Source organism: Tachypleus tridentatus, chromosome 4, assembly GCF_004210375.1.
Source record: "Tachypleus tridentatus isolate NWPU-2018 chromosome 4, ASM421037v1, whole genome shotgun sequence".
Lineage (NCBI taxonomy): Eukaryota > Metazoa > Arthropoda > Merostomata > Xiphosura > Limulidae > Tachypleus > Tachypleus tridentatus.
The window spans coordinates 7,079,784-7,092,146 of NC_134828.1; the positions used below are offsets into that span (position 1 = coordinate 7,079,784).

A 12,363-nucleotide genomic window follows, 5' to 3' on the forward strand; every position below is an offset into this window, starting at 1 on the left:
CTTGGGCCGACAACTTGAAATTCTCGTTCCGTATCCCTCGGGGTCTTTTAAGAAATTTACAACAACAGTTTTACTATGCCCAATCTCTCCAGTGATGACACGTTGAGAGAGACCTTGCTTTTGCAGCTCGATAATTCTGCCACGTTCAAACTCTGTCAACGTTTTAGCCTTTGCCATTTTTTACCCAATGTAACACAAGAGATGTTAGTGGGAGATGTTGACAACGCTAGTGCTTGAACACAAATGACTAAATTTCGTTACGTGTTTACCGATTAACGCTTCGTTTCAGTATGGTCTTAAACTTTTGACCAGCTAGTATTTAGGCTAATTTCATCGTGTTCACATTTTCCCTGTTAAATGCTAAAAAATTTTTTTTTCCCCCCTTTTCTTATTTTTATCTTTCGAAGCTCTATTCAAATAAGTGGTTAAGTCTTACAACGCAAAATGCATATTTTGTCTTTATATTCATTGTCCTTAAGACTTTGGCCAGCAGTGTATCTATAGTACAAAATCTGTCGTATGAAAATACGCAAGTATAAACGTATCTCCTTCGCCATACCCGGCTTTTATTCCACGTATCCTTCCAAGAAATGCTTTTATCCTTTTATTCCACGTATCCTTCCAAGAAATGCTTTTATCCTTTTCTTAAAATAATGTATTAGTTTTCATTTCTAACATTTGATAACAACGTTAGGTCACGATAGCACTTTTTATCAAATTTTTAAAATATGTTAAGTCGGACTCTCTTCCCATTGTTAACCGTATAAAAATAGAAGCATTAGGTGATTTTACAATTACTCGCACGGTGGCGCCGCTAGACAACAGTGAACAGATCTAATGGTGAGAGGTTTCCCTGAGATGAATGTTGTTTCAGAACAAGTAATTTTTAAACAACTTCAACTGCGGCTCGTCCTGCTTCCTATAGTTTGGGAACGACATTTTTAATTAAATACATATTGTGGAAGTATCTCTATGAAACCCAAAGTTTTAGAAATACTGGTACGAAATGTGCAAATTAAAAACGCACGTCTAAATAATTTTATATTCCAGTGTTAATGAATTATCTACCCTCACAAATAACTAACGTCATAAGTAACCACACACCACTCGTTTTGTTTCCTTTCTGTGCTCACGACATCAGCTCAAAGTGATCAAAATGTACGCATACTAGTTTAAATTGTAACGCTACTAATATTATATATAATTTAAATAACTTACCATATAAACCGTTATCTGTAACATCTAAATAGCTAAGATGTTTTTATCCAGATATTCCGCTGTACTACTATACTTATATACCTTCGCTATTACCCCAAGTGGAACCCACAACTCAACTCTCTTCTGTCCTGATGCACAGAAAATAACATCTCTTTCACACAAACTTACTCGATTTTCCTTGGGAACATTGCAATGTGCACAGTATTGGAAATAACTATGGAAAAGATGAGGAAGAAACTGTTCACTCGTCAACAATACACAAAGTGGTAAAAAAAGGCAATATTCTGGGGCGTATTTTTAATAATAGAAGTGATGGACGTAAAGGACAACTATCTCAGGATATCTGTTTCTACAGATCTTAGTTGAAATATTCGTTTCGGTATCGTTTGCAAACATCAGTTAAGTTATACATCGTTTCAATGAACGTGTAACTCTTCCAAAACTAAACCAAAGATCGAAATGGCCATCAGGCCACAAACCGTAGAATGATCAAAAGTGGACATACGTACAGATGACCATTGGACACAAGTTTATTCCAATGTTTGTCAACCACGACAACAACTTCTCGGAGAGATGTATGAATTATATTGTATAACATGTACCTACAGTGAAGCATGATGGGATAGGACCGAGGTTCATGGTCTAATCCATCGCGTCATCCCTTAAAAAAAAGCATGGAGTCATTTTATTCCATCGCGTCATCCCTTAAAAAAAAGCATGTCATTTTATTCCATTGCGTCATCCCTTAAAAAAAAGTGAGTTTTATTCCATCGCGTCATCCCTTAAAAAAAAAGCATGGAGTCATTTTATTCCATTGCGTCATCCCTTAAAACGCATGGAGTCATTTTATTCCATCGCGTCATCCCTTAAAAAAAGCACGGAGTCATTTTAATCCATCGCGTCATCCCTTAAAAAAAACAGGAGTCATTTTCCAAAAAAAGTAATAAACTCATGTATACAGTAAAGATTTGTTTGTTTGTTTTGGAATTTCGCACTAAAAGCTACTCGAGGGCTGTCTGTGCTAGCCGTCCCTAATTTAGCAGTGTAAGACTAGAGGGAAGGCAGCTAGTCATCACCACCCACCGCCAACTCTTGGGCTACTCTTTTACCAACGAATAGTGGGATTGACCGTCACATTATACGCCCCCACGGCTGGGAGCGTAAGCATGTTTAGCGCGACGCGGGCGCGAACCCGCGACCCTCGGATTACGAGTCGCACGCCTTACGCGCTTGCCCATGCCAGGCCCTTACAGTAAAGAAGCCAACAAAACCATAGCTCGGTCACTGTCCAAATAGGAACTGTGATTTGACTATCGTATATAATTGTTCTCAAGGTTGTTTCTTGGATAACAATCAAAACATTCCTCTATAATTCTTATCAAGGCTATTCTTGGTATTACCACTATAATAACTGTCCTGTATAACTGTTATCAAGGCTATTCTTGGTATTACCACGACAACTGTCCTATACAACTGTTATCAAGGCTATTCTTGGTATTACCACGACAACTGTCCTATATAACTGTTATCAAGGCTATTCTTGGTATTACCACGACAACTGTCCTATACAACTGTTATCAAGGCTATTCTTGGTATTACCACGACAACTGTCCTATACAACTGTTATCAAGGCTATTCTTGGTATTACCACGACAACTGTCCTATACAACTGTTATCAAGGCTATTCTTGGTATTACCACGACAACTGTCCTATACTGGCTGTTATCAAGGCTATTCTTGGTATTACCACGACAACTGTCCTATACAACTGTTATCAGGGCTATTCTTGGTATTACCGACAACTGTCCTATACAGCTGTTATCAATGCTATTCTTGGTATTACCACGACAACTGTCCTATACAACTGTTATCAATGCTATTCTTGGTATTACCCGACAACTGTCCTATACAACTGTTATCAATGCTATTCTTGGTATTGCCACGACAACTGTCCTATATAACTGTTATCAATGCTATTCTTGGTATTACCACGACAACTGTCCTATACAACTGTTATCTGCTGTTCTTGGTATTACCACGACAGCTGTCCTATACACTGTTATCAATGCTATTCTTGGTATTACCACGACAACTGTCCTATACAACTGTTATCAATGCTATTCTTGGTATTACCACGACAACTGTCCTATACAACTGTTATCAATGCTATTCTTGGTATTACCACGACAACTGTCCTATATAACTGTTATCAATGCTATTCTTGGTATTACCATGACAATTGTCCTATATAACTGTTATCAATACTATTCTTGGTATTACCATAACAATTGTCCTATATAACTGTTATCAATACTATTCTTGGTATTACCATGACAACTATCCTATATTATTGGTATCAATGCTTTTGTTACCATGACAACTATCCTATATAATTGTTATAAAGGCTGTTGTTGACATAATGAAAAATGATATCCTATATAATTGTTACCAAGGCGCTCCACCCACAAACTGAGGGTCGCGAGTTAGAATCCATGTCACCCAACAGGTTTATCTTTTTCAGTCATGAAGGACGTTATAACGTACGGTTAATACCACTATTGATTGATAAAACAGTATTCCAAGAGTTGTTGGTAAGTGTTGTTCTCTAGTTAGCGGCTAGCACAAGTAACTAGTGTCCAAGTGTTGTTGGTAAGTGTTGTTCTCTAGTTAGCGGTTAGCACAAGTAACTAGTGTCCAAGAGTTGTTGGTAAGTGTTGTTCTCTAGTTAGCGGCTAGCACAAGTAACTAGTGTCCAAGTGTTGTTTGTAAGTGTTGTTCTCTAGTTAGCGGTTAGCACAAGTAACTAGTGTCCAAGAGTTGTTGGTAAGTGTTGTTCTCTAGTTAGCGGCTAGCACAAGTAACTAGTGTCCAAGTGTTGTTGGTAAGTGTTGTTCTCTAGTTAGCGGCTAGCACAAGTAACTAGTGTCCAAGAGTTGTTGGTAAGTGTTGTTCTCTAGTTAGCGGCTAGCACAAGTAACTAGTGTCCAAGCGTTGTTGGTAAGTGTTGTTCTCTAATTAGCGGCTAGCACAAGTAACTAGTGTCCAAGGGTTGTTGGTAAGTGTTGTTCTCTAGTTAGCGGTTAGCACAAGTAACTAGTGTCCAAGAGTTGTTGGTAAGTGTTGTTCTCTAGTTAGCGGCTAGCACAAGTAACTAGAGTCCAAGAGTTGTTGGTAAGTGTTGTTCTCTAGTTAGCGGTTAGCACAAGTAACTAGTGTCCAAGAGTTGTTGGTAGGGTGTTGTTCTCTAGTTAGCGGCTAGCACAAGTAACTAGTGTCCAATAGTTGTTGGTAAGTGTTGTTCTCTAGTTAGCGGCTAGCACAAGTAACTAGTGTCCAAGTGTTGTTCTCTAGTTAGCGGCTAGCACAAGTAACTAGTGTCCAATAGTTGTTGGTAAGTGTTGTTCTCTAGTTAGCGGCTAGCACAAGTAACTAGTGTCCAATAGTTGTTGGTAAGTGTTGTTCTCTAGTTAGCGGCTAGCACAAGTAACTAGTGTCCAATAGTTGTTGGTAAGTGTTGTTCTCTAGTTAGCGGCTAGCACAAGTAACTAGTGTAGCTTTTCACAATACTCAAAAAAAAAAAAAAAAAGGCGTTAAGGGGACGTCTATGTAATTAGTAATACACAAATAAAATCGTTATAATTATGACGTCATTATAAATGATACTAGAGTTAAGTTAACTGACATGCTTCACGTTCCTTTGTTTTTTTACTACCTTGATTCGTCGCTTTGGGTAGTGATAAAAATCCTGACTTTCCTGTTTTAGTTCTAACAAACTTAGCGAAAGGCCAAGCAAGGTTCGGTTGTCCATGATAAAGGTTTGTTTGTTTCAGCAGCTGATAACAATAGTGGTTGTGAATCATCATCCTCCACGAGGTAAAGCTACCAACTAATATATGTGAATCTAGAGCGACAGAAAGAAGTAAAACGAAAAGAGATTTCATCATTAGATTGCTACCCGTATAGAGCGGGATGGAAAATATTGTAATGTCTTTTCAATGTCAGCGTAACCCGGTGTTTAAGGATAAATCAAGAACTTAATTGAGGCTGTCCAGTTGTGACACACACACACACGTGATGTAAGGTTCTAAAAGCTGCTATTGGTAAGAACCCGAAGGATTATCATAATAAGGTCTAACTTCATTGGTCGGTCCATACGGTTTGCCTCATGGGTCCTGCTCCAGCTTCGACATACATTTTTATTGTGTAGATTACAATCTCGTATTAACACTAGAGGCAGGACAGCGAGTTGTTAATTAACTGACTTGGAGCTGGTGTCTGAACAAACAAAGTATCGACCTTATGAATGTATTAAAACACATATTTTCACGCACCTAACGAACTCTTGTCTCAATTCACAACGGGACCAGTAAACTGAACACTAAAGGTACGAAAAACCCAGGCATGTTAAAAACAGCTTTTCTTACCGGCTGTGTTTACACCCACGTTAAAAACAGCTTTTCTTACCGGCTGTGTTTACGTAACCCACGTTAAAACAAGCTTTTCTTACCGGCTGTGTTTACGTGACCCACGTTAAAACAGCTTTTCTTACCGGCTGTGTTTACGTAACCACGTTAAAACAGCTTTTCTTACCGGCTGTGTTTACGTAACCCACGTTAAAACAGCTTTTCTTACCGGCTGTGGTTTACGTAACCACGTTAAAACAGCTTTCTTACCGGCTGTGTTTACGTAACCCGTTAAAACAAGCTTTTCTTACCGGCTGTGTTTACGTAACCACGTTAAAAACAGGCGGCTTTCTTACCGGCTGTGTTTACACCCACGTTAAAACAGCTTTTCTTACCGGCTGTGTTTTACCCACGTTAAAACAGCTTTTCTTACCGGCTGTGTTTACACCCACGTTAAAAACAGCTTTTCTTACCGGCTGTGTTTACACCCACGTTAAAAACAGCTTTTCTTACCGGCTGTGATTACACCCACGTTAAAAACAGCTTTTCTTACTAGCCGCGGGCGAGATGTGTTACGTGTAGACACCCATGTTTGAACATGTTAGAAGAAATAAAACAACTTTTAATATCAACCATGAAAGCTGTACAAACCAATGTATTAAAGTACTTTGGGGAGCTGACAGTTTACCCTGACTCGACATTGGCAGACTTCCTGTTGTTTATTGTAATAAACGTTGAAAGAAGGACTTTAATTAAATCTCGCTCATCGGCTCCGAAGACTTATGAATAAGAAAGTTTGTTATCAGTGATTTCAATCTACACACCTCGACTCCCTGGGGCGCGACCACACAGCGGCTTACTTCGTGGGCGTGGTTGGCAACGACTTCACTTTCACAATAATATACAGCCACGTTTTCTGTAAATCTACATAATAAATAACTGCATGCCGATAAGTGACAAATTATCTCCACAGATGAAGAACAAATGGGTTTTCTTGCCAAGCTCTGAGGAAGTTAGTCGGTCGCCTAGACAACGCAGCTGATCGTACATTGCTGCACGACTTACATAAAACGTTTTGAACGTGACAGAAGTCAGTAATGGGCGAGATCCTTACACGAAATTATAACACATACAAGACAAAATAACACATCCAAAACTAGGAACACAAAAATCAACATATCAGATAAACTCGAATTCTTTAAGTTATTAAAAAACAACGATTTATAAAGCTTCCTTACATGTATAAGATACAAAGTATTTCTATATCCTACCGCTGCTAACGACTCAATATATAACTGTGGCTAGGAAAGGATTTCATGATCGTGGAAGTTCTTAAACTGTGTAGCTGTTTCTTAAAACTTCATTTTTGACAGGCAGATGTTTATAAGGGTAATGTATGATTTCTAGTTTAATAATAAAGTAGCTGTCGGTGGGTAGGGTTCACTAGTTTATCTCTTAAATATTAGTAAAGCATAGCACAGATAAACTTCGAGTAGTCTAAAAAACAAAAGTCTCATAAGAAACCATTATTTATCACCTTAAAGTTTCTAACTCTCAGACGAACATATTACAATACTTCTAGAAGGAAGTGTAGAAACAATGTGACTTATAGGTGAACCTTTTTAGTCAGTCTGTATGTTAGAAAAATGAAATAGTATATAGTACATACCGCTAATCCCTCCATAGTACGTATTATACTAAAACAGATCCCTCCATAGTACGCATTATACTAAAACAGATCCCTCCATAGTACGCATTATATTAAAACAGATCCCTCCATAGCACGCATTATACTAAAACAGATCCCTCCATAGCACGCATTATACTAAAACAGATCCCTCCATAGCACGCATTATACTAAAACAGATCCCTCCATAGCACACATTATACTAAAACAGATCCTCCATAGCGCACATTATACTAAAACAGATCCCTCCATAGCGCACATTATACTAAAACAGATCCCTCCATAGCGCACATTATACTAAAAACAGATCCCTCCATAGCGCATTATACTAAAACAGATCCCTCCATAGCGCACATTATACTAAAACAGATCCCTCCATAGCACACACACACTAAAACAGATCCCTCCATAGCACACATACTAAAACAGATCCCTCCATAGCACACATACTAAAACAGATCCCTCCATAGCACACATACTAAAACAGATCCCTCCATAGCACACATACTAAAACAGATCCCTCTATAGTACACATTACATACCACTAATTGTTCTGTAATACACATTACAATATCAGATAATTAAAACCTCAAAATAAGTAAATACCTCTTAAGTTAAAGCGCATCAACTCATATTACATTTGGTGTATGTTTGTCAACTTCACCATTCATTGGTCCACTACTTGAATCAAAATGACGATAACTATTTACATTCGTTCGTTAATAAAAACAGCATATTGGATGTTTCGGGCTAATTCTGTGTCAGATATGTACTATCCACACTAAATATTCGTGATACTGGTTTTAAAATGGTATAAATCGAATTTTCACATAATTACGTCTTACGTTAAATTAAAAACGCCCTACCGGCGAGAGAGGTTGTTTCCTTTGCCGGAAACAAATTGGCAAATCTCATTACCACACTGACTGATAGTGACTAGAATGTTGTAAGATGATGAACAACATTAATGGGGCTCTTCTCCTAAGCAGGAAGATTTGTTTGTTTTTCTGTCAAATTCATAAGAACAAAGAATTAAAAGATTTAATGAAAAAAAATGAACGGGCCATTTCTTCCATCTCATTTATTGCTATGTTTCTTTTTTATTTTCCTTGAAAATAAATATAAAAAAAAACGTAAAAAGAAACAAAAACGAAAACATTTCAAGAAGACATTCTCGTTTGTTAAATAGATGTGATTGGCAAATCGTAGCCTTGTTTTTAGAATACATGTAGTAATAACAACGATTTTAATATATATGTAAAATATATTCATAAAATATTTACGTAAAATATTTTCTCAACCCAAACGAGCTGTGTTTACATGTACCTTTTTCTCTACAAGTCGGTTTTTCGACATCACTAACGATTTTAATGTATAACTTTCTACAAGCAATTTAAAAGTACTAGTAAATGCCGAACATGATACTTCTGCACGTGTCCTTGACATTAATAGTTATTTATGGTAATTAGTGCCACCAAAATAATGTTAAGCAGGATTTTATTTGCTTTCTTGTCTTAGAGTAAATCTTTTGCGTTCTGGCCACAACGAGGAATCGAACCAAAGTTTGTCGTTATAACTCTGTCAACTTACCGCTGGGATACTTTCTAAAAACTACACGATTGACAATTTAGGTCATCCCATATTAAAACTAATATCACAATATTATTTTATATTTGTAGTTATCCCAGAAAACTCGGTAAACCTTATTTGGCCTCGTTGCCATTGGATACATCATTCACCTCTAAGTGTAACAAGCTGCACTTGTCACAAAATGAAAAGCGCCACCTGATTAAAAATTGTATATTTATATATTTTGATGAGGTAAAAATAGGTGTTGTCATAATGGATTAAATTTAGCATAAAACACGATTAATTAACATAAACAGGTATTCATTTTGAAATACGTAAAATAGGAATATTCCATTTATTATCAAATATGAAATTTAGTTATCCAACCATATGTCAGTTTTACCAGTTAATGTGTCAGAGAAAAAAAAAACGTTACTTTTAACTGATACGTTTCGTGCAGCGAAGCCTAACTGCTATAAAACAGGCGCATGGCACACGTTCACGACAATAGTATTCAGAAACAAGTATTTTGTTACTGTTCACATTTATTAAATGCATGTAGAATGTAATGTAAGAACGTGCTATGTTAGGTTTTGGATGAAATACCAGCAACCCTGGTCAAACTACGTCATGTTACGACGGCCGCTGCGACTAATTTCCACTCAGCTGTGAACCACAAGGTCAAAAGAGTTTTGCCATTACTCGAACAGAGCAGCAAGTTCACTTGACTGTCTAACTTCCCGCTGTTCCTACCTCTGACACGCTCTGAGCGGCGACTATTGCCACATAGGCGCACCATGATACCGTGCGGAACGACCCTTACATCTAGCAATTCGGGAACGTGACAAGCCCCTTGTGGCCATGGCGGCTTCACTCAAAGACGAGCTCACGGCGCAGCTGTACGTGTTCTCTGTGTGGGACGTTACGAACTCCGTGCGGTCGGGATAACCCGCTGTCACTGGGAGTGCTCCATTTAAACATGATGTAGTGCGAAGGCCCGCAGTCGCCATGTCAAGTACCCACAGCCCAGGTGACACTCAGTCGAGCCGACAACTTGTTAGTGGCATTGAACGTGCTAACTAACTCTCTATAACCCAGCCATAGCTATGGAGTCGAGCAGATGTAAACAGGTACGGGTAATTAGGGCGTTGATATTATCGATAATGTAAAACTATTACTCGGGTAAGCCTTGCATTCAACCAGTTCAAACAACACGAACAATTTGTTTCAACTTAACTAAAATATTTAAGTTAAACCGCGCACTAAATTGATGATTGTGTGAGTCAAGCATTAGGAAATATAAATGTGTGGGGCATTTACAACATTTTACAGACCAAAAAACAACACCCGCGTCACTTACCTCTGTATTAACACAGAGTGGAGCTCGTCTGTATTGTCCTGCCAACTTGGTGATACATAAACCAAGAATCTGAAGAAAAAAAAATAAAAAACAGTAATATTACGAAACAGGTTGGGAAAAATTAAATATCCTCTTCTTACTTCCAGTAATCCGGGCCAACTGAATATTAAAACAGATATTTGAGAACAAAAGTATTAAACAGATGTAATATTTACATACGAGCATTTGATAGTTATTAAATATTCGTATAAAACTTTACTAATAACAGTAATGTAATAGTACACACAAAATCAAAAGAAGACCAGCATTTAGAATCATTGCAATTAACGAGTTCCTCATTACAAGATCTGAAAACGTTTACTTAGATGTAACGCTGCATGCAAAATCACACAAACTTCAAAGAACTATGACATCTAAAATTCGGTGCGAATAAACAGCGTTCGATAATACAGGGCCTGCTGATGATAAAATCACTTTCCATTTTCTTAAATCTTTATAAATGTAAATAAAATAATTGTAATATATTTCAACAACATTCGGACAACCTTTTATGACTGTGAAATGAGTGAAAACGTTCTAAATAAATTTCACAGAATTCTTAATAAGCCGGTAACTTATTCGATGCAGCCCGAAAGGTCCGGACTACCTGACTCGCAGCCTGAAGTTGGTTGTGAACTCATGCACCCCGCACAAAGCAACGACGGAGACAGAACTTCGAGAAAATCATAAGCAAACATGCTTACCAGTATGCTGAGTGTTTTAGGGGACATGAAGCCATGTAGCCCTTCTGCCATTATTAGCAGACCGTCTGTTGAAACAGTCGGATGGAGTTAGTTTTCTCATGGGGCAAACGTTCCCGCCGAACCACAACCATCGTCAGGCCTAAATCACCACAGCACTGCAGTCTAACGCTCATTCCCGAAACTTAGCTGTTCGACAAAGCGTGTAAAGTCGTCGCTTCCTGATTGGCTGATACCTTATCCATTCAGCAAGCCCTGCCAAGATGAAATACGTTCGCGCGCTTAGTATACAAACCTTAAGTGTTTATTACGAAGATGGAACTTGCTGAGGCAAATTAAAAGTACCAAAAAGAGCAGTAAGTAATTTTCATTATTTGATTTTTACTGACGTAGCTTCTGTAATAGGTTTACAGAAGTTTCATAATCAATTCTAGCCTCAACATTTCTAAACTGGCAGAGTGAGGGGGGAGGTATAAACAAAATTTAAATTAGATTAATGGACTTGGTGGACTACGACATTTCAGGGGACCCGAACCCATTTCTCTGCTCACCGCTAACAACACACTTGTAACGATCAGCTGTTATTGTGCTACATCAAACACAATAACGGTCAAATTCCAAAATAATCAAAATATATTTATGTAGAAAAGATAATATAAAAATAACCTTGTTGATAAAAACAGACAATTTCCTGTAAAATAATGTGCTGGAAACACCAAATCATCGATTTATCAAACACCTTAAATTATGTCATAAAACATCTGAGTGTTACATCGTGAATCCTATAGTCACAAAGAGCCTATAAACAAAGTTCTAATTTGTATTTGTAAAATAAAAACTTAGGTCCTAAAACCTGTTGAGAGACATTCTGTATATCTGTCATTTACCTGTCTATTGACGAACGTAGAAAAGTAAAAACATTCTACTTTTCAATTGTTGATACACTGTTAATGAGTATTATGGTTTATTGTATAGAGCTTAAACACGAAAGACATTGAAGGATTATTTAATTATTAATACATTATTTTATATATGGTTATTTAGTTAAATGCTACATAGGATAACTCTCTTTAGTTATATGTTGCAAACCAAAACATTTTTAAAAAGTTGTCAATTTGATAAACATGGTTTACTATTGTGAAGCTGAATTTCATTAGTTAGATTTATTTCTTATATATTTGTTTAATTTCACACAAAGTTCTTCTAGTCTCCTTAATTATGAGATGGTAGACAAGTCAGAACGGAACTACTTAACACCACACACCGCCAACTCTTGGTCTACTCTTTAATAGGATTGATCGATACATCATAACGCTTCATGTCTGAAACGGTGAACATGTTCTGTGACGGGATTCGAATCTGCAATCCACAGTTTGCGAGCTCAAT

General features: G+C 37.4%; 1 protein-coding gene across 2 annotated transcripts in view; it reads right to left on the bottom strand.

Annotated features, from left to right (window-relative positions):
* LOC143248515 (metalloprotease TIKI1-like) overlaps nt 1-11,153 on the bottom strand; it is a 37,985-nt gene extending 26,832 nt beyond the window's left edge. Inside the window, exons 1-2 of one of the 2 annotated variants that reach the window (XM_076496932.1) lie at nt 10,981-11,152; nt 10,238-10,306 (exon numbers count right to left, since the gene is read on the bottom strand). In XM_076496932.1, coding sequence (XP_076353047.1) covers nt 10,238-10,306; nt 10,981-11,031 — 120 coding nt within the window. In that variant the 5' untranslated portion in view covers nt 11,032-11,152. Of the gene's footprint in view, nt 1-10,237; nt 10,307-10,980 lie in introns of both variants that reach the window. The other variant, XM_076496930.1, reaches the window with a different exon arrangement.
* Nucleotides 11,154-12,363: the final 1,210 nt, after the last annotated feature.